Below are 22772 nucleotides of genomic sequence, written 5' to 3' on the forward strand. Positions count from 1 at the left end.
CCTGTACCTAAGAAAGCAAAGGTAATTTAAGTAAATTACAATTATAGCACTTATCTCTGTCATCATGAAGTGCTTTGAGAGACTAGCCAAGGATAATATCACCTCCAACTTAGCTGCCACCCTAGACCCACTTGCTTACCGCCCTATAGATCCACAGACGATGCAATAGCCACCACACTGCACACTGCCCTGTCCCATCTGGACAAGAGGCATACCTATGTAAGAATGCTGTTCATTGACCATAGCTCATCATCAAGCTTGAGGCCCTGGGTCTGAACCCCGCCCGGTGCAACTTGGTCCTGGACTTCCTGACAGGTTGCCCCCAGGTGGTGAAGGCAGGTAACAACACCTCCTCTTCGCTGATCCTCAACACTAGGGCCCCACAAGCGTGTGTGCTCAGCCCCCTCTTGTACTCCCTGTTCACCAATGACTGCGTGCCTAGCACACCTCCAACTCAATCTTTAAGTTTGCAGACGACACAGTAGCAGGCTTAATTACCAACAACGATGAGACAGCCTACAGGGAGGAGGTGAGGCCTCTAGAGTGTGGTGCCAGGAAATAACCTCTCACTCAATGTCAACAAAACTAAGGAGGTGATCGTGGACTTCAGGAAACTGCATAGTGAGCACCACCCTATCCACATTTTTGGGACAACAGTGGAGAAGGTGGAAAGCTTAAAGTTCCTCGGCGTACATTTCACTGACAAACTGAAATGGTTCACCCACACAGACAGTGGGGCGAAGAAGGCACAACAGTGCCTTTTCAACCTCAGGAGGCTAAAGAAATTTGTATATATTTTCTTAATCTATTCCTTACTTAGATTTACGTGTATTTTGGGTATATGTTGTGAAACTGTTAGATATTACTTGTTAGATATTCCCGCACTGTCGGAGCTAAAATCACAAGCATTTCGCTACACCTACAATAACATCTACTAAACACGTGTATGTGACCAATCAAATTTGATTTGATTTGACCTGGAATGCTTTTCCAACCGTCTTAAAGGAGTTCCAACATATGCTGAGCACTTGTTGGCTGCTTTTCCTTCACTCTGCGGTCTGACTCATCCCAAACCATCTCAATTTGGTTGAGGTCGGGGGATTGTGGAGGCCAGGTCATCTGATGCAGCACTCCATCACTCTCCTTCTTGGTAAAACAGCCCTTACACAGCCTGGAGGTGTGTTGGGTCATTGTCCTGTTGAAAAACAAATGATAGTCCCACTAAGCTCAAACCAGATGGGATGGCGTATCGCTGCAGAATGCTGTGGTAATAAAAAATATATTTTGATTTGTTTAACACTTCTTTTGGTTACTAAACATGATTCCATATGTGTTATTTCATAGTTTTAGTGTCTTCACTATTATTCTACAATGTGGAAAATATAAAAAATATAAGAAAAACCCTGGGTTTTATACACCTTTTGACCGGTAGTGTATATCAACAGTGTATCCCGCTGAGGTAAAAAACATATGTGGCTGCGATTATAGTTGTGAATTGTATCAGGTAAATCTCTAAGAGCTTTGCACATCTGGGTTGTGCAATATTTGCCCATTATTCTTTTCAAAATTCTTTAAGCACTGTGAAGATGTTGGGGGTCATGGCTACACAGCAATTTTCAAGTCATGCATAGATTTTCAAGCAGATTTAACTCAAAACTGCCGCTCAATTATATCAATAATATAATAATATTGCCGCTCAATAACATGAACTGTCTTCTTGGTAGATTTGGCCTTGTGTTGTAGGTTATTGTCCTGCTGAAAGTAGAATTCCTCTCCCAGTGTATGGTGTAAAGCAGACTGAAGCAGGTTTTCCTCTAGGATTTTGCTAGAGTTTAGATCCATCCCATTTCTTTTATTCCTGAAAAACTCCCCAGTCTTTGCCGATGTCAAGCATACCCATACCATGATGCAGCCATCACCATGCTTGAAAATAAGGAGGTAGTTACTCAGTGATGTGTTGGATTTTCTCCAAGAATAAGGCTTTGTATTTAGGCCAAAAAGTGAATTCCTTTGCCTTTTTTGTTGCAGTATTACTTTAGAGCCTTGTTGCAAACAGGATGGAATATTTGTATTCTGCATAATTGTATTCTTCTTTTCACTCTGTCATTTAGTTCATTATTGCGGAGTCACCACAATGTAGATCCATACTCAGCTTTATCCCATCACAACAATTTTAGCTGTCTTAAAATCACCAATTGTCTAAACAGTTTCCTTCCTGTCCTGCAGCTCAGTTCAGAAGCACGACTGTATTTTTAATGTGTTTGGGTGGTTTAATACATCATCCACAGCATAATTATTAAATTGACCATGCTTAAAGAGATAGTCAATGTCTGATTTGTTATTGTTACCCATCTACATTTTTGAAGTTGAATCTGTGCTTGAAATGTAATACTTGACCATACAGATGTTGTATGTGTATGTCACGCCCTGACCTGAGATCTCTGTTTTCTTTATACTGTATTTTGATTAAGTCAGGGTGTGACTAGGGTGGATACGCTAGTTTTTGTATTGTCTAGGGGTTTTGTATGGTCTAGGTTTTTTTTATGTCTAGGGTTTTGTAGGTCTAGGTATTTGTATGTTTATGGTGGCCTGAGATGGTTCCCAATCAGAGGCAGCTGTTTATCGTTGTCTCTGATTAGGGATTATATTTAGGTAGCCATTTTCCTTTTGGTGTTTGTGGGATCTTGTCCTATGTTTAGTTGCCTGTCTGCACTATTCATATTAGCTTCATGTTTTGTTTTGTTAGTTTGTTCAGTGTTCATTCTTTTCAAAAATTAGAACGTACGCATACCACGCTTCATTCTTGTGATCATTTTGACCGCACGGGGTGAGATCTTGCGTGGAGCCCCAGATCGAGGGAGATTATCAGTGGTCTTGTATGTCTGTTTGTTTCTGGTGTCCTTTGACAGCTCTTTGGTATTGGCCATAGTGGAGTTTCGAGTGTGACTGTTTGAGGTTGTGGACAGGTGTCTTTTATACTGATAACAAATTCAAACAGGTGCCATTAATACAGGTAACGAGTGGAGGATAGAGGAGCCTCTTAAAGAAGAAGTTACAGGTCTGTCAGAGCCAGAAATCTTGCTTGTTTGTAGGTGTTATTTTTCACCATAATTTGCAAATAAATTCATAAAAAATCCTACAATGTGATTTTCTGGATTTTCTTTCTCATTTTGTCTGTCATAGTTGAAGTGTACCTATGATGAAAATTACAGGCCTCTCTCATCTTTTTGCTGGCTGACTAAATACTTTTTTGCCCCACTGTACATATAGTAGTGTTTTATATAATCTTGTTTTTTACAAGTGTACTGAAAAGTGACTAAATGATTCCAGCTGCATCAGAAACTAATATAGTGTTGACTTCAACTCCTGGATCAATTCATTGTGATTTTCATGAAATACATTTGAATAAACTAGCTTCAGTCTAACTGCTCAAACAAATGAAGCAAGGATTTGGTGTATCGTTTGAAATTGATTTGTTGGCAAGGAAACATGTTTCAATAACAAAGTAGATTAGTCCGTCAATATAGCTAATATGTAGACTTGTCTTCAAGACAAAGTTTATTCGCTCTGTAAGTTTATACAGCAGTATACAGAAACAGTTATGGTAATGTATGACATATACAGGGTCTTTGGATGGTATTCAGTACAAGGTCCTACAGTTGACAGTGCATGTCAGAGCAAAAACCAAGCCATGAGGTTGAAGGAATTGTCCGTAGAGCTCAGAGACAAGATTGTGTCGAGGCACAGTGGCCTCCATCATTCTAAAATTGAAGAAGTTTGGAACCACCAAGACTCTTCCTAGAGCTGGTCACCTGGTCAAACAGAGCAATCGGGGGAGAAGGGCCTTGGTCAGGTAGGTGACCAAGGACCCAATGGTCACTCTGACACAGCTCTAGAGTTCCTCTGTGGAGATGGGAGAACCTTCCAGAAGGACAACCAGCTCTGCAGCATTCCACCAATCAGACCTTTATGGTGAAGTGGCCAGACCGAAGCCACTCCTCAGTAAAAGACACATGACAGCCCGCTTGGAGTTTGCTAAAAGGCACCTAAAGACTCTCAGACCATGAAAAATATCATTCTCTGGGCTGATGAAACCAAGATTGAACTCGTTGGCCTGAATGTCAAGTGTCACGTCTAGAGGAAATCTGGCAACATCCCTACCTTGAAGCATGGTGGTGGCATCATCATGCTGTGGGGATGTTTTTCAGCGGTAAGGACTGGGAGACTAGTTAGGATTGAGGCAAAGATGAACAGAACATAGTACAGAGAGATCCTTGATGAAAACCTGCTCCAAGAGCGCTCAGGACCTCAGACTGGGATGAAGGTTCACCTTCCCACCAGACAACAACCTTAAGCACACAGCCAAGACAAATAATAACACATGAGTGGCTTCGGGACAAGTCTCTGAATGTCCTTGAGTGGCCCAGCCAGATCCCGGACTTGAACCCGATCTAACATCTCTGGAGAGAGCTGAAAATAGCTGTGCAGCGACGCTCAAGGCAAAGGGTGGCTACTTTGAAGAATATATAAAATATATTTTGATTTGTTTAACAATTTATTTGGTTACTACATGATTCCATATGTGTTATTTCATAGTTTTTATGTCTTCACTATTATTCTTCAATTTAGAAAATAGTCAAACATAAAGAGAAACCCTTGAATGAGTTGGTGTGTCCAAACTTTTGACTAGTACTTTATATATACCAGTGTATGCATGCATGTAACTGTCCCTGGGACCTTTTTTGGTTCTATTGTTCTTATTTTAAATGTGTGTAGTTCATTCTTTGAGGTGTTCTTGTCTATTGATGTTCTGTATTATGTCATATTTTATGTTTTGTGTGGACCTCAGGATGCATTCTGCTTCAGCAACAGCTAATGGGGATCCTAATAAAATACTATTAAAAAAATATAAAAACGGTAGCTAAAAGCATTATTTGGTCAAACAGTAAATTATATTATCCTCATGATTCCTGTAATGAATGTGTCTGCCCCTGTGCCGGTGCCCTTGCTGGGGCCTGCTCGAGAGAAAAATGTGTTCTGATTGTATAACATTTCAAAATGCAGTTACGTGAAACACACAGCTTAAGAAGCTTCGTCCCCTTGTCCCTGTCGAAGAGAGGGGAGGGTATCAGCTTTCTGTAGGTATTTTACAACCAAGATATTTGATATGGCTTTGAGATATGGAGTGGCGCACAAAATGCCTCATGGGTAGTAGCCTACAACTGCAATGTTTTTTTTAGGACCTTACATTTGCTGTTGGATGGAAAATGGCTACTAGCAGTGGGTATTATAGTTCATGTGTTTTGAGTTTCCACTTCCTCGTGTGTTGAACCCCAAATGAATTAGCCTATGATATTAGTTAGTGCACATAAAGATGTATGTAATTCATCTCTATTGAACCAAAAACAATTCTGGACATTCTTATTCCTATTTTTACAGTAAAATATAGCAACTATAGTCTAATTGTCACCCCAAAAGTGAGTTGGGGGAGTGAGCAGTGATGTGGGCTGGTTTGGAGAAAATGCCAGGGCCAAATTATTGCCCAAGACCGCCCCTGGACTCAGCTGTCTGTCCACCACGTGGTTTAACCAAAAACCTTGACGTTGTTCCAGCACATGCGTCACTTGGCGCTTGTCACCTGGCTTTTAAGTCTAGGCATGTCGTCATCATTTTATTACATACATGGTGTTCCATAGTACCTGGTGGTCTGGTGGGACAAATGCAGACCTCGCAAATGCAGACCTCGCAGGACATACAAACCCCATGTAAAGATTTTTAAAAAACTAATATAAAAGTTTTAATCTGTTGATTACTTTTTATTCTCTGGAGAAAGCCAACCACCCAAACTATTAAGCCTTTTATAATACTGTATCGATATTAAAGGCCCCAGTGCAGTCAAAAATTGACCTAAGTTTTATATATACTGTATTTCCACACTATGAGCTTGAATAATACAGTGGAATTGTGAAAATGATGATTATGCCATTTTAGTGCAAAGGCTGTTTGAAAAGACTGCCTGAAATGTCAGTCTGTTTTGGTGAGATGGAGCTTTGGCCTGCCTGATGACATCACCAGATGGTAAATTAGTTAATAGACCGATAAGAAGTAGATTTCTGAACCTTTCTGCCGATAACAGATAGTTTTCAATTTGCCTCTCCCCACTCAGACCACTCACAGACTGTCCTAGCAAAACTCTTGCTTGAGAAATTTCTCTGTGCTAAAAAAGTGTGTATATATATATATATTGCGCATATATTTTTTAACAGTCACAGTAAGGTACTTAATTGTTACTCAGAAATTATTTTATATTGAGAAAAAAAACAGCTGCATTGGATCTTTATTTTTTACTTATATTTTTTACTTATTTTTCTTAAAACTGCATTGTTGGTTAAGGGCTTGGAAGTAAGCGTTTCACTGTAAGGTCTACTACACCTGTTGTATTCGGTGCATGTGACAAATACAATTTGATTTGATTTGATAAAAGGCACAGTTTGTTATCTCATAATTCCTGCAGTTGTTAAAATTGTTACTACCAGGCTAAATAACAATCTAAGGAACAATCTAAGGATCTGCTTGTTCTGTCTTAGCCGGACATTTTCAGAAAGTTGCTATTAATGATGTGTTGGCTGAACTCAGACCATCTTGCTGGTAGAATCAATCAGCTTTAAATGACAATATAGAATGACAAACATTGATGAAAATAAAGAATTTAATAAATTTCAATCTAATAACCTCATGTATATGATGTATTGTAGAGCTAGACTGCAAAGCAGCATATTAAAGGCCTTCACCCTGTAAAACTCTGCTTATAAAACCTGTAGTACTAACATATCACAAATTTCAATTAAGGCATGATGAATCTCCAAACGGGAAACGTTTGTTATTTTCCCAAAATATAGCCTATGTGACATAGGGGTAGGCTAACAAACCGTAGTTTGGGGTAAGAGAGGGTTAATGCTGCATTCAACTACTAGTCAGAACTAGGAAACTCGGCAATATCCGAATTGCTAACTGGTTGAACGCAGTACGCGTGCAACCAGTTAGCAAGTCTGACATTTCCGAGTTTCCTAGTTCCTGAATGGGACATGAACGTGGCACAATAGTCTGAGGGAGGGGTTGGGGGTCATTGAGCAGCTTTCACGCAAGATCAGTGCTTGTCGATTGAATGATGCAGTGATTGGTCGATAGCAAATGACGTTACCGAGAGAGGGGGGCAAAAAGATCATCATAGGAGCCAATAAAATGGCTCTATTTTCAGAAGGGTGTGGTTTCATAGATTTCTATAACACGAGGCACTTCTTTACCGGCGTTTTAGTAGTAACACGCCTAGGGAATTTATTAATCTTTGGTGTACTTTTTATTTATTTATTTATTGAGGAGTGGCTTTATCTTACATTTAAACATGCTTGGCCTGTGCCTTTATGTGCCTGTTCCGAATTCGGATCCTATTGAATTCGAGTATTATGAGTCCAATGGACTACCATCGGAGCTGAAGTCGCTCTTCAAATTGAGTGTGTTTCTACCGTCCCAAGAATGTTCAATTTATCGGAAATGGCGAAAGGTAAGACTTGCACTCTATTCTTTTACATATGTATTTATATGCTTCTGCAAACTTCACAGCAAGTTTTACATTTTGAGTGATTTAATTTGTCTTTTTCCTAAACTATACGTTTTTTAACAATGCTGTCGTACTTTCCTGTAAATGCAACCCCCCCCCCCCTTCCTGGAGTCTGTGTTTGTCAAAATCTTACCTACTGCATAGTGTTGCATGTAATCCACCACATCAGACCATAATGTTTAAAGGTTTCAGCAGGAATTGAATGCAACAATGATTCAGACCCATGGAATTCAAGATAGAACGCATAATTTCATATAACATAGTGTAGACAGGCTCAAGGAGTTCCCCCGAGGGATAAATGTGGCCCCAGATATTCATTAATATATTTGAAAAATGAATTTGCATTTGCTTCATCAATGTTAGAATTCTTTGACTTTGTTTTATAATTCATAAACTGTAATCTGACACTGAAGTCATAGACAATTTTATTATTGTTCTCTACATTGATTGTGCATTGGGCTTTGGCCAGCAACCACTTCTAGTTTAATTTTAAATGTGCCTCTTAGTAGTCTAATTGCATATCAGTGACCCTAAGCACTAAACCAGCAGATTCAGGGTTGTCAATTAGGCACATTAAGAAATCACTGAAACATGATGGAATTGTTAAATTACAGTTTTTATTTTATTTTACCTTTAACTAGGCAAGTCTGTTAAGAACAAATTCTTATTTTCAATGACGGCCTAGGAACAGTGGGTTAACTGCCTTGTTCAGCGCTCTAACCACTCGACTACCTGCCGCCCCATGCATGCAAGACTAGTTAATTGACCCTCAAGACTGCGTGCCCTACAGAGGCAAGACATGATGTTCTTGGCTGAGGTTGGCATCGTGATTCGAGCCCTCGTGTCTTCAGGCATAGGTATTAGTGTCGTGGACATGTATCTATATCCTTAATGACAAGTTGACCTGCCAACTTGTGCTAAGCCCGTCAACCTACCTGGTCTAAAATAGACTGAGGCATCAGCAGTTAAGTTGCTGGCCTGGTGTGATTTGCTCTACTGTCTTGAACTACAGGTATCTACCAAAATAAAGGAAACCCCAACATACTATCTTAACAGGGCGTTGGGCCACCACAAGCCGCTAGAACAGCTTCAATGCGCCTTGGCATAGAGTAACAGACACTTGTAGAATCTATTGGAGAGTTGTTGATGGCGGTGGAAAACGCTGTCTCAGGCACCTCCAGAATCTCCCATAAATGTTCAATTGGGTTGAGATCTGGTGACTGACACACACATCCTTTAACCCCCCCTACGCTCCTTTGAGACTGCTCTTTCAATGTCACTGAGATCTTAGCCATGGTGGCCAAAATAATGGGCAACTGAGTATTGTTATACACAACATCCCATCATGATTTGGGTCAACTGATTCATTAACTCAGGAACTACACCTGTGTAGAAGCTCCTGCTTTCAATATGCTTTGTGTCCCTCATTTACTCAAATGTTACCTTTATTTTGGCAGTTACGTGTGACAACACTCCCATTGGGAGAATTCTTTCTGTCCATGTTACAGGCCTAATGTCACATTTTGAAAGTGAATACACGTTGTTCTCTCTCACATACAATGGCATTTAAACATGGGACAAAATAGTTTTAAATGAAAGACGGGTTAGCCTAGGTTTGAGTCAATGGCTTTAGTGTTCTTTGCCTCGATCAGAGACATTGTTGAAGTGCTATGTCTTGGCTGGATATTGAGGTGATGGGAAATGCACTGTTTGACATTATTCACACAACAGTCACCTTACCCTCCTGTCAGGTGCTTACATGCATTCAAATAGTATTGTCCCCCTCCAGATAAGCTCCAGTCTTGGGTTTACTTTTGTCGTTTGATTTTTTATTGTCCTCCATGGTGTCTGTTATAAGAAAGCAATTTTGTTGATCATTTAGTTTTTTTTGCCCCTGCAGAAAGCGGTGAAAAGTGCAGACAATGACCTGGATGGGCAGATGGTCTTTGAGGAGTTTGTTCACTATTTGCAAGATCAGGAGAAAGATCTGAAACTCGTCTTCAAGAACCTGGACAGAAGGAGAGCTGGTATGCTATTATGCACAAATCCGAAATTTTCAGAACATGCCTAAGCTACCATAAAATACACATTTAGTTTGGATTCAGGTGGAATTGTGATGAATTGTCTTCCATTGTGATTCAGATAAAATGGATTCTAAGGAGATCATGCAGTCTCTCCAGGACCTTGGTGTTCACATATCCCAGCAGCATGCAGAGAAGGTCCTACAGAGGTAAGGTATTAGGATGAAACGGTGTTTCCTTATGATTTTGGTCAATGTTGTCAGTATAGCTATTATTACCAGTTTGATTCATATTCTCAAGAGTTTATGGTTTTGTTTTAATCTGTTTTTTTTTTTAAATAGCATGGATAAGAATGGAACAATGACCATTGACTGGAATGAGTGGAGCAACTACCCTCTGCTTCAGCCCAAAGAGAACAACATCCCTGAGATCACCCTCTACTGGAAACACTCCACGGTGAGGGAGGATGTAAAATAGCTGTCCACAAAGAAGAGAATTGAATTATATTTAACATGAATTTGAGTACACTCTATCCACTGACAATAGCCTTTAAAGTTCAATATTGTGAATGGTCATGTTAATCATATTGTATAGATCACCACTGAATGGATGTGTGTCACCAATTAATATTTGTTACTAATTGGTGGACAGGAAAGCTCTTAATACAAGATTATGCTAAAAAAAAATACGGGTTGAATTAATTACCCCCTTATATAAAATGTCAATACAGGTTTAATTATCCCTTATGTAACATCATCACATTTGTAAAGAGGTAGGAGGAGAATAAAATGATCCCCTGCCTTAGAACCACCTTCATGGGACAGTGTGATCTTGGGCAGCGTGTGGGTGGGGTATTGAAATACTGTACGCCTTAATGAGTGAGGCGGCTTCTAAATCTTAGCCTGCTTACCTCTCCAATGTGCCAAAAGCTACAGAACAGCCTTTATAGGTTGAGCTGGGGCTAAAAATATTCAGACATACTCCCTTGGAGATGAGATGACCACCTAACACAAAAGCCAGGCAAAATGTCAAGCAGCATTTACTCTTGAGTCACTTTGGCCAGACTAACATGTGGCAGTAGTATTAATTACACTTGCATAACAGGTGCTGCCAATTTTCTAAGTTCTTGCCTATCATTAAATAGCTTTCAGTTAGTGATTTGGTGCTGGCATGGTAAAGAGGTATAAAGCCTGTACTCTGGTATGGATTTTGCAAAGGCACCTCTCTTGGGACTTAAACTACGTCTGGGGAGGCTCCCTGGCTGACCTAGATGGTCATTGTGCAACAAACAATCTTACAAGGAGGGAACATTCCCCTCAGTCTTCACCCTCATAATATCAGGACTGCACGTCAAGTCCGAACCACGGCATTAAAGCATAAGCACCCTTATGTGTTAACTGGTTTAATGTCTGATTACACAGCAGTGTCCCAAAATAACAGAACATGAAACGTGTAGAATCCAACTTGCTTCCTAACTCTGAACATTAAGTCAACTGACCTAAAGCCTCATAACCTGTGACCTTTGCTCTAAAGGGATGAGGGCAGAGTCTTCTCTGACGCACATTTAGCTGTCAATACTGCTTGTCCCTAGTCACCTCTAGGTGAATGGTTTGTCTAAACATGAGGCCTTAGAAATCCCACACACTGAAAATGTCAGCTCACCCCTTATAGCTTGACTAAACTTCTTGTTTCAGCTGCTCTTGGATAACTAATGTATTTTGGGACAAAATAAATGGGCTAGTGGATAATTATACTAATGTTCAATCTGTCTGCTCTCTAGCTGTTTGACGTAGGCGACAATCTGATGGTGCCTGATGACTTCACGACAGAGGAGAAACTGACAGGCATGTGGTGGAGGCATCTGGTAGCAGGCGGAGGTGCAGGAGCAGTGTCCCGAACATTCACCGCCCCCTTAGACCGACTCAAAGTACTCATGCAGGTAAGAAGCCCTTGATCTACTGTTTTCGATACCACCACAGCCCTGTATTCCCAACAACACTTTAAGTCCTAGGAATGGTACCTGTTCATTGTTGAGAGCAAGTGGGCATCTTGCATAACTTGTAGGCAAATAACAGAACTGTTGCAAGAGCGATTACCTAAGAGTCACACATGGGTTAATGAGTATGTAAATGTGCCAAAACATGGGGTCAAGGGTCCTAGTGGCTGTTTGTTCCCCCCTGGCTCATCCAGCCGACCAATTACTGTGTCTGAGAGCCAGCACACCTTCTCTGTTGAGATGTGATTGGCTGCAGCGGCAGATAAGGCAGGAGTGAGTAGATAGGATTTTACGTGATAGCAAAGTGTGGACTCACGATTGACGTCAGTGGGTCTGTTTGAACAAGTCATCTGTGGGTTGGTGCAACTGACCCCAGTACACTTTGACTTGTTCCATATTGTACTTACATTCTCAGAGCGAATGCCTCATTACTTGCATAACTGAATAAATGTTTTGAGAAGGGCCTGATTCCGAGTTATAATAAGCTTGCACAACGTAAACGTTCGTCTAAATCATTAATTGACGTCAATTGGAGACTTGGCTGAACATTAAGCACACAGATTAAGTCGGAATACGGCCCCAATTATCTAATTGGTCATTTGACTTCTGTATGATAAACATTTTATATTCTTGATTTGTCAGGTCCATGGTTCCCGTAGCAACAACATGTGCATCATGAGTGGGCTCACCCAGATGATCAAAGAAGGTGGAATGAGGTCGCTGTGGAGAGGGAATGGAATCAACATTATCAAAATCGCCCCTGAATCCGCCATCAAGTTCATGGCCTATGAGCAGGTACTACATGCAATGCAACACTTACTCCTGTGTCATTTTACTTATTTTAGGGAAAGTCTGGACTCGTATACCGTTTATCATAACTTCATCTAAATTCTGTATGTGACGACCAAGTTTATGTTCTAACGTGGTCTATCTTATCTCATCCCCTCACTTTTCTTTCAACGGACACTGGTGTAGATCAAGCGTTTGATTGGCAGTGATAAGGAGACACTTGGCATCCTGGAGCGTTTTGTAGCTGGCTCGATGGCTGGAGTCATCGCTCAGAGCACCATCTACCCCATGGAGGTGAGCAGCCGCCGGTCATCGCCCTCTGTCTGTACAGATGGGGACGATTACACCTGTGATTTTTATCAGGATGGGGACAAACACTGGTGATTTGAAAGTTTGTAATGCCAATGTTTTTGTTCCGATTACATGCCACCTGCTAGGTTTTCAGTTTTTTTTTTCCTGCTCGCCAGGTTCTGAAAACACGACTTGCCCTGCGAAAGACTGGTCAGTACTCTGGCATCTCTGACTGTGCAAAGAGCATCTTCAGGAGAGAGGGACTACGTGCCTTTTACAAGGGCTTCATCCCCAACATGATGGGCATCATCCCCTACGCTGGAATGGACCTGGCTGTGTATGAGGTAAGAGACCCAGAGAAGGCTGTTACAAATCTCTAGTTACATGTTTTCACTGCATTGGAGGCTCCATTTGGAATAGTCTATGAATATGTTCCTTTTTCCACAGACATTGAAGAACTCTTGGTTAGAGAAGTATGGTAGCAACAGTAATGACCCGGGAGTGTTAGTTCTGCTTGGATGTGGCACAGTATCCAGCACCTGTGGTCAGCTGGCCAGCTACCCCCTGGCCCTTGTCAGGACCCGCATGCAGGCACAAGGTGAGAGCTTCAACAATGCACACCTAATTTACACTGCTTATTGGAATATATCATATTTTCCTCATTTTATTTAGATGAGGTTATAAATGACAAGTTTTTCTGTTCTTTGGCTCTTATGCTGACTGTGATTTATGTCCTATAGCCATGCTGGAGGGCAGCCCACAGATGACAATGTCAGGGCTCTTCAAACAAATCATCCAGACAGAGGGGGCCACTGGTCTCTACAGGGGCCTGGCCCCTAACTTCCTGAAGGTCATTCCAGCTGTCAGCATCAGCTATGTGGTGTACGAGAACCTGAAAATGTCACTGGGAGTTAAGTCGAGATGAGGTGACACCCAACATCTGAATGGATCTTCAACCGCTCCGTTGAGGCTAAGAAATCTGTGACTCTTGCAACTTGAGGTTTTATGGAGCCATCTCATTCTGTGAATGCCAGAAGATGGAGAACAAGGGACAACAGAATTAAATGGTATCAACTCTGTGAGCTGAAACAGGGGGAAGGAGGAGCTTCTCTCTATTGCTATTGCTGCTATTATTTAGTTGTTTATTTAGATGCTCAATTGTTGAGTTAGGACCAGAATTCTATAATGAATGTTGGTTGAATATCTATCCAACTGAGTGAGTAACACCATAATCGGGGACCAATTCTTGTTCTTGTTGCCAGTTTGTGGTATAGTGCCTCTAAAATTGTCCTGTTTCTATGGCTTCACTCAGTAAATCAGGTTATGCAACAGTTCAAACTGTACCAGTCCCCTTAAGTAGAAACCATTTCAGTTATGCCCAGTCTAACATGATGTAGTCAGACATTTTCCTTAGCATTAACAGGTTTTGTGAGTAGTTATTGGTTCTTTCCCCACACCTGCTTTTGTCTTTGCCTGATATGAACATTTCTATTAATTAGTGTTCCCTTCCCTGTATGTAGGCAATGGGACAAAAGCACATGGTGAATATTTTCCCTTCTCAATCCTTACAGATTACTAATTTATTCACACTGCCGTTTCTGACTAAATTGATGCTCTATTTCTGATTGAGTGAAGTATTGATGTCCATATCGATCTAATATTTATTTAGTTTTTTTTGTCTGATGTTAACAGTGGCATCATTACGTTTTTGTTCAGAACATTGCAGTAACTGGCTTTATGCTTATAAATTTGACTTGTTTTGGAAAACTAACTGAAGAGCCATATTTACCATTATGTATTAAGTGGGTATGTTTGCAAAATAACTTCACATGAGCTTTAAATTATTGAGTTAATTTTGCCTATTTGTCCTCTATATATATTTTAATAGTTTGTTAGTTTACATTGGTGCCTTTTGTTAATTAATTGCTTCTTTTGGTTGTCAGGTCACTTAATCAATGTCTTTGTACCTAAAAACAAACTTGATTTTAGAGCTTTGTGTAGATAAACACGAATGCACTTTAATATTGGAGACACATTTGAAGGTTTTGCATTAACTTTAGATACAAAGTTGGAAACCACTTCAACTTTGGTTAAATCATTTTTTTAATAGACCATTTGGTACAATGTTTTTTGAGCAAATAAATTAAAAGGATATGTAATATTCACGTCTTTGGCGTATTTCTTGACTCCTTGAGTGTGTCACTTTACTTGGACGTGGATGTTAAATAAGGGTATTTCAAAGATTCAGTGTTAAAAAAAAATAAAAATAAAATAAATGTTTTATTAACCTTGAGTTTATTTGTGTGAAACATACATTGGCCTATAGTTATTGCTTTATCAAGAAAAGGGTGCCATTGAAAGGAATAATTACCGGGGTAGCTGAAAATGGACCAACTAAAGGGAAGATTCCTGGTGTTTGGTATTTTGGTGAAACAAGGTTCTGGGTTTTGATGAGGCTTTGCCTGACTAAAGTGAGTATATTTCTGTTATCCCATAAGAGCTTGAGCGGACTCCATTATTTTACAGGTTTTGAGCTTATGGGCATGTAAAAGGGTTGGTAGCGTGTGCATATGAACTGATTCGCATTCTTTCCTGCATGCAGAATTTTCCGCTCTTTGTAGCATGAGTGAGTGGGGGAAATATAATATACGCTTCATTACTTGTATGTGGTGACAGTATGATTATTTAGTGACCCTGTTATGGTAGTAACTTTCCCATGCCAATGAACGTGAGTGCGACTCTACTTTTCACCAAACGGTGGCAACAGAGCTATTTATGAGGACATTTCTTTATATACTTTTCTGTTTTGATTCTTGGTCTTGTTAGAGACTGCAACCCACAAATGGCTCATCCAAGGCATTGTATTGTTTGATTGCCATGCTTGAACTGGTCATGGAGCAGAGGCAACCTATAACTGTTTCCAGAGGAGGTCCAGGAGAAGGGTGAACCCATCTTTGCAAATAAGTGTGTGAGGATGCAAATCACAGCACAATAGATCATTGTTATTCACACCACCTCTGCTTCGAAAAACATAGTGGGGAGAACAGTAGCGACATTGTGGAGCAATGGCTGGGTTCCTGTCAATCCCTCACTGGTAGTGCAGACAGCTTGACCATTGACTGACTTCAAACCACACAGAGTGACTAGTTAGGGCAAGGTGACATTGACATTGAGTCCACTCTGGTGTCACAATAGTGTATGGCCAAGCTAGTTCATCTTTTAGTCCGCTACGAGTCTACCTTCTACCGGCACAAACTAGATTGCGGGATGGCTACTGGTTATGTCCATCGCATCACCCTCAGTGGCACCAAGCCTTTTAGCCTAAGTGTAGGCTCTCCCCTAACCATTATGACAAGCTCAGGCAGGCCTTGGATGACATGGAAGAGCGAGAGATAATCAGGAAATCCAGCAGTGAGTATGCCTCCCCGCTCGTGCTGGTCTGGAAGAAGTCTCGATCTGAGTCTGTGTACAGATTTCCAATGGCTCAATGCTCGCACCGTGAAGGATAATCACCCTCGACCTCACCAAGTTGATGCTCTGGCGGCCCTGGGTAGTTATGCCTTCTTCTCTACGATGGATTTGACTTTGTGGCTACTACAATGTGGAGGTGCATGAAGACGACAAGAAGTTTACAACCTTCACTTCTCCTTCTGGGTTATATGAATATAGCCATCTTCCACAGGGCCTTTGCAATTGTCCAGCTACATTCATGAGGATGATGTTGAGCATTTTTGGGGATCAACATGTTTCTATCCTTCTCTGTTACCTGGACGATGTGCTGGTTTTTGCCCCGACTGAAGAACTTTGATTGAAACGTTTGGAGTCCGTTTTTGAGCTTCTCAAAGCCCATGGTCTGAAATTGGCTCCAAAGAAATTCCATTTCACGAGGTCAGTGTGGTTCTTGGGGCATGTCATCAGTGAAGGAGGTTCGCCACAGACCCAGAAAAAGTGAAGTCAATCCAGAGATGACAGAGGAGGATCTCATTGAGGATAACACGGATGTGCCCTCCCAGGGGAAGATTCTGTCCTTTCTCGGAATGATAGTCTATTACCAGCAGTTCATTGAGGGGTGCTTCACCATCTCTAAGCTGCTGCATGAGCTGACAACTGGAACGAAGGTGCCACGCTATGGAAAGGGCAAGAAAAAACAAGGAATACATAGGAAACTCGCAGCAGACTGGACTGGTGAGTGCAAACAGGCCTTCAGTCAGTTAAAACAAGCTCTCCTGGATCAGGTCATGCTAGCCCACCATGACTTAGTAGACCTTTCTTTGCTGTCTGTAGATGCATCTATTAATGGCTGTCCTCTCCCAGGTGCTGGAAGAAGCTGCGGGAGTACATGCTGAGAAGGTGCAACATGTGCTCCACTGTTCGAACCACCCATTTGACCTCGAGAGTTGCTCACCGTCAATTGAGGCAGATTCCTGTGAAATTGTAATGAACTACCAAACTACCTCCTATCCCCCTGCTGGTTCTCTGTCAAAGAAAGCAGTGTCAGCAGTCCTGAAGTCACAAGGGAAGGCTGGTCTACAGGACTGTGCACTGCTACTGCCTCAGCTCATTTAGTCACTGGTGCCATCTGAGATGTCAGATGTGAGAGTGCTGTCCTGTGATGACCTGAAATCCAAGCAGCGTCAAGATGACGCACTAGCCAGAGTTGATTTCTACGTGGACAGGGGCTGGAGACCTTCTAGGAGGGAACGTGGCCACGAACCAATCAAGGCTGCAGATTCTGAAGACCTGGGAGAAGCTCACTGTGAAAATGAGTGTACAATATCGTGTTACCAAAAGTTCACTGTCAAAGAAGAAGACTGTAGTACCCACCTCTATAAGGGCAACAGTCTGGGTGTCCACGATGAAGCCGGTCATCAGGGGCAACAGCGGACATTGTACCTAACGAGACAAGGGTTATTCTGGCATGGTCTGGAGTCTGACGTGAGAGAGTACATCAAGAGCTTCAAGGGGTGTGTGTTCAGTAAGGCCCACGAGCAAGAGACCAGAGCTCCATTGTAGAACATCATCATGACTGAGCCCCTCGAGTTCGTGTGTGTGGACTTCTGGTCTGCTGAAGACTCCAACATCAAGTCCTTGGATGTTCTGGACGTTACTGACCATTTTACTAAGATGGACCATGCCTTGTGTTCGAACCAATCAACTAAAGCAGTGGCCCTTCAGCTGTGGAACAACATCTTCTGTGTGTTTGGTTTTCCTCGCCGTATCCACTCCGACCAAGGGACCAACTTTGAAAGTAAATTGATTGCTGAGTTTTTGAGTGCTGCAGGAGTCCAGAAGTCGCACATGACTCCCTACTATCCGATGGGGAACGGGGAAGTCGAAAGGTTCAACAGAACGCTGGGAAACATGATCAGGGCCTTACCTACGAGAGCGAAGCACAGGTGGCCCCAGAAGTCGTTGACCTTCGCCTACAACTGTACAGTCCATGAAACCACAGGCCAAGCCCCATTCCAGTTGATGTTTGGGAGAACCTCATGTCTGCCTGTCAACATGCTGTTTGGTACCATGCTGCAAGACTCAGGTTGTAGACTATGACGAGTACATCAAGTCCCTAACGAGAGACCTGAGGGAGGCCATGGAGACGGTACAGATGTCGGCAACCAAACAGCTGAAGAGGCATGCAGGCCTCTACAACAGGAAGATCAGAGGAGCTCCTGTGGAGGTCGGTGATCGGTACTGCTGGCGAATAAGGGTGAACTTGGAAAGAGGAAGCTGGCTGATCGTTGGGAGAACAACCTCTATATTGTTACGGAGAAGAATAGTGACATCCACATATTCAAGATACAGAACATGTCGACTAGCCAGGAGAAAACAGTCCACCGTAATCTGATTATACCTGTAAACCTCTTGCCTCTCCCTGACACTTCCTTGGAGACACCTAATACTGGAGACAGTGAGGATCAGAGTGAAGAGATGGAGGCCTCATCCTTGAATGATATACCAGAAATGGACATGGGTGAGAGGACTAGTGTGTGGGTATCCTAGCAGACCTCTGGTGAAACACAGTCAGACCCCTCTGAAGAAGAGACCCCAGATGTGCTGGAAGATGGGCCACTGGCGAGGAACCCTCAGAACTCACCACATTCTGAGGGTGCCACTGGTGGCACAAGCGTGCCAGAGCTAACCTTTAGAGAAGAAATGTCCGAACCCTCTGAAGAAGAAAGGCATTCTGAAGATGGGGCGGCAGCGTAGCCTAGTGGTTAGAGCTTTGGACTAGTAACCGGAAGGTTGCGAGTTCAAACCCCCGAGCTGACAAGGTACAAATCTGTCGTTCTGCCCCTGAACAGGCAGTTAACCCACTGTTCCCAGGCCGTCATTGAAAATAAGAATAACTTGCCTGGTTTGTTAAAAAAAAAAAAAAAAAAAAAAAAAAAAATGCCCCTGGTAGCACAAGCTCCAGCAACAGTCACATAACCTTTGACCTTGACTATCCACTGACTGTGGACAGCGACCCACCAATGGTGGTTGTAGTTAAACAGCTTAACCGTAATGATAACTCAGTTAGGCCTGTCAGGTCAGGGGCTGGTTGGGTTAGGAAACGCCCAGTGAGACTCATAGAGACTATGCTGACAGAGGGTTTTTCATACAAAGTTCATTGGAATACCTGTGTGAGTGTAGGATTAGAATCCAAGTTGGCCTGTAGATTTCCAGATCTTTAGCCCATTTTTATGTTTTACCTTCAAGAGGCCCCATGGAGGTAATGGGTCAAGTAGGCCAAGATTTTTCTGTCTGAGGTTCTTACTGTCACTGAGTGTACTGAACATGTAACAGGCATGTTTTCCTACAGGGTCTTTAAATTCCCCTAATTCTCTTTAGGGAATATTCTTTGCATTGGAATATTTGGTTTTATATGTATATATATCTCAGCAAAAAAAAGAAACATCCCTTTTTCAGGACCCTGTCTTTTAAAGATAATTCGTAAAAATCCAAATAACTTCACAGATCTTCATTGTAAAGGGTTTAAACACTGTTTCCCATGCTTTTTCAGTGAACCATAAACAATTAACGAACATGCACCTGTGGAACGGTCGTTAAGACACTAACAGCTTACAGAAGGTAGGCAAATAAGGTCACAGTTATGAACACTTAGGACACTAAAGAGGCCTTTCTACTGACTGAAAAATACCAAAAGAAAGATGCCCAGGGTCCCTGCTCATCTGCTTGAATGTGCCTTAGGCATGCTGCAAGGAGGCATGAGGACTGCAAACGTGGCCAGGGCAATAAATTGCAATGTCTGTACTGTGAGAAGCCTAAGACAGCGCTAGAGGGAGACAGGACGGACAGCTGATCGTCCTCGCAGTGGCAGACCACATGTAACAACACCTGCACAGGATTGGTACATCCGAACATCACACCTGCGGAACAGGTACAGGATGGCAACAACAACTGGCTGAGTTACACCAGGAATGCACAATACCCCCCATCAGTGCTCAGACTGTCCGCAATAGGCTGAGAGAGGCTGGACTGAGGGCTTGAACCCCGTTGTAATGCAGGTCCTCACCAGACATCACCGGCAACAACGTCGCCTATGGGCACAAACCCACCGTCGCTGGATCAGACAGGACGGGCAGAAAGTGCTCTTCACTGACGAGTCGCGGTTTTGTCTCACCAGGGGTGATGGTCGGATTCGCGATTATCTTCGAAGGAATGAGAGTTACACCGATGCCTGTACTCTGGAGCGGTATCGATTTGGAAGTTGAGGGTCCGTCATGGTAGATAGATATCATGACAGATATAGCCCTTGGTTCTCCCCAGACCTGACTGCCCTTAACCAACACAAAAACATCCTATGGCGTTTTGCATTAGCACCGAACAGCCCCCGTGATATGCAGCTGTTCAGGGAAGCTAGAAACCATTATACACAGGCAGTTAGAAAAGCCAAGGCTAGCTTTTTCAAGCAGAAATTTGCTTCCTGCAACACTAACTCAAAAAAGTTCTGGGACACTGTAAAGTCCATGGAGAATAAGAACACCTCCTCCCAGCTGCCCACTGCACTGAAGATAGGAAACACTGTCACCACTGATAAATCCACCATAATTGAGCATTTCAATAAGCATTTTTCTACGGCTGGCCATGCTTTCCACCTGGCTACTCCTACCCCCGGTCAACAGCACTGCACCCCCAACAGCAACTCGCCCAAGCCTTCCCCATTTCTCCTTCTCCCAAATCCGTTCAGCTGATGTTCTGAAAGAGCTGCAAAATCTGGACCCCTACAAATCAGCCGGGCTAGACAATCTGGACCCTTTCTTTCTAAAATTATCTGCCGAAATTGTTGCCACCCCTATTACTAGCCTGTTCAACCTCTCTTTCGTGTTGTCTGAGATTCCCAAAGATTGGAAAGCAGCTGCGGTCATCCCCCTCTTCAAAGGGGGGGACACTCTTGACCTAAACTGCTACAGACTTATATCGATCCTACCATGCCTTTCTAAGGTCTTCGAAAGCCAAGTCAACAAACAGATTACCGACCATTTTGAATCTCACCATACCTTCTCTGCTATGCAATCTGGTTTCAGAGCTGGTCATGGGTGCACCCATAAGAAATGATAAGAATAAGAAACATTACTGTGCAGCCGTATTCATTATTCTGGCCAAGGCTTTCGACTCTGTCAATCACCACATCCTCATCGGCAGACTCGACAGCCTTGGTTTCTCAAATGATTGCCTCGCCTGGTTCACCAACTACTTCTTTGATAGAGTTCAGTGTGTCAAATCGGAGGGTCTGCTGTCCGGACCTCTGGCAGTCTCTATGGGGGTGCCACAGGGTTCAATTCTTGGACCGACTCTCTTCTCTGTATACATCAATGAGGTCGCTCTTGCTGCTGGTGACTCTCTGATCCACCTCTACGCAGACGACATCATTCTGCATACTTCTGGCCCTTCTTTGGACACTGTGTTAACAACCCTCCAGGCAAGCTTCAATGCCATACAACTCTCCTTCCCCAATTGCTCTTAAATACAAGTAAAACCAAATGCATGCTCTTCAAACGATCACTACCTGCACCTACCCGCCTGTCCAACATCACTACTCTGGACGGCTCTGACTTAGAATACGTGGACAACTACAAATACTTAGGTGTCTGGTTAGACTGTAAACTCTCCTTCCAGACCCATATCAAACATCTCCAATCCAAAGTTAAATCTAGAATTGGCTTCCTATTTCGCAACAAAGCATCCTTCACTCATGCTGCCAAACATACCCTTGTAAAACTGACCATCCTACCAATCCTCGACTTTGGCGATGTAATTTACAAAATAGCCTCCAATACCCTACTCAACAAATTGGATGCAGTCTATCACAGTGCAATCCGTTTTGTCACCAAAGCCTCATATACTACCCACCATTGCGACCTGTACGCTCTCATTGGCTGGCCCTCGCTTCATACTCGTCGCCAAACCCACTGGCTCCATGTCATCTACAAGACCCTGCTAGGTAAAGTCCCCCCTTATCTCAGCTCGCTGGTCACCATAGCATCTCCCACCTGTAGCACACGCTCCAGCAGGTATATCTCTCTAGTCACCTTCAAAACCAATTCTTTCTTTGGCCGCCTCTCCTTCCAGTTCTCTGCTGCCAATGACTGGAACGAACTACAAAAATCTCTGAAACTGGAAACACTTATCTCCCTCACTAGCTTTAAGCACCAACTGTCAGAGCAGCTCACAAATTACTGCACCTGTACATAGCCCACCTATAATTTAGCCCAAACAACTACCTCTTTCCCAACTGTATTTAATTAATGAATTAATTTTGCTCCTTTGCACCCCATTATTTTTATTTCTACTCTGCACATTCTTCCATTGCAAAACTACCATTCCAGTGTTTTACTTGCTATATTGTATTTACTTTGCCACCATGGCCTTTTTTGCCTTTACCTCCCTTCTCACCTCATTTGCTCACATCGTATATAGACTTGTTTATACTGTATTATTGACTGTATGTTTGTTTTACTCCATGTGTAACTCTGTGTCGTTGTATCTGTCAAACTGCTTTGCTTTATCTTGGCCAGGTCGCAATTGTAAATGAGAACTTGTTCTCAACTTGCCT

At 42.5% G+C, this 22772-nt stretch overlaps 1 protein-coding gene across 1 annotated transcript; it reads left to right on the forward strand.

The window, feature by feature from the left end:
* The first annotated feature begins 7270 nt into the window (after positions 1–7270).
* Positions 7271–14876, forward strand: slc25a25a (solute carrier family 25 member 25a). The gene is made up of 10 exons (XM_035735754.1): positions 7271–7561; positions 9519–9645; positions 9761–9848; positions 9981–10095; positions 11420–11578; positions 12278–12430; positions 12611–12718; positions 12892–13059; positions 13163–13313; positions 13456–14876. Exons 1-10 carry the CDS (start codon positions 7403–7405, stop codon positions 13638–13640), a joined length of 1413 nt encoding a protein of 470 aa, XP_035591647.1. The 5' UTR covers positions 7271–7402; the 3' UTR covers positions 13641–14876.
* The last annotated feature ends 7896 nt before the right edge of the window (positions 14877–22772 follow it).

Source organism: Oncorhynchus keta, chromosome 25, assembly GCF_023373465.1.
Source record: "Oncorhynchus keta strain PuntledgeMale-10-30-2019 chromosome 25, Oket_V2, whole genome shotgun sequence".
NCBI lineage: Eukaryota > Metazoa > Chordata > Actinopteri > Salmoniformes > Salmonidae > Oncorhynchus > Oncorhynchus keta.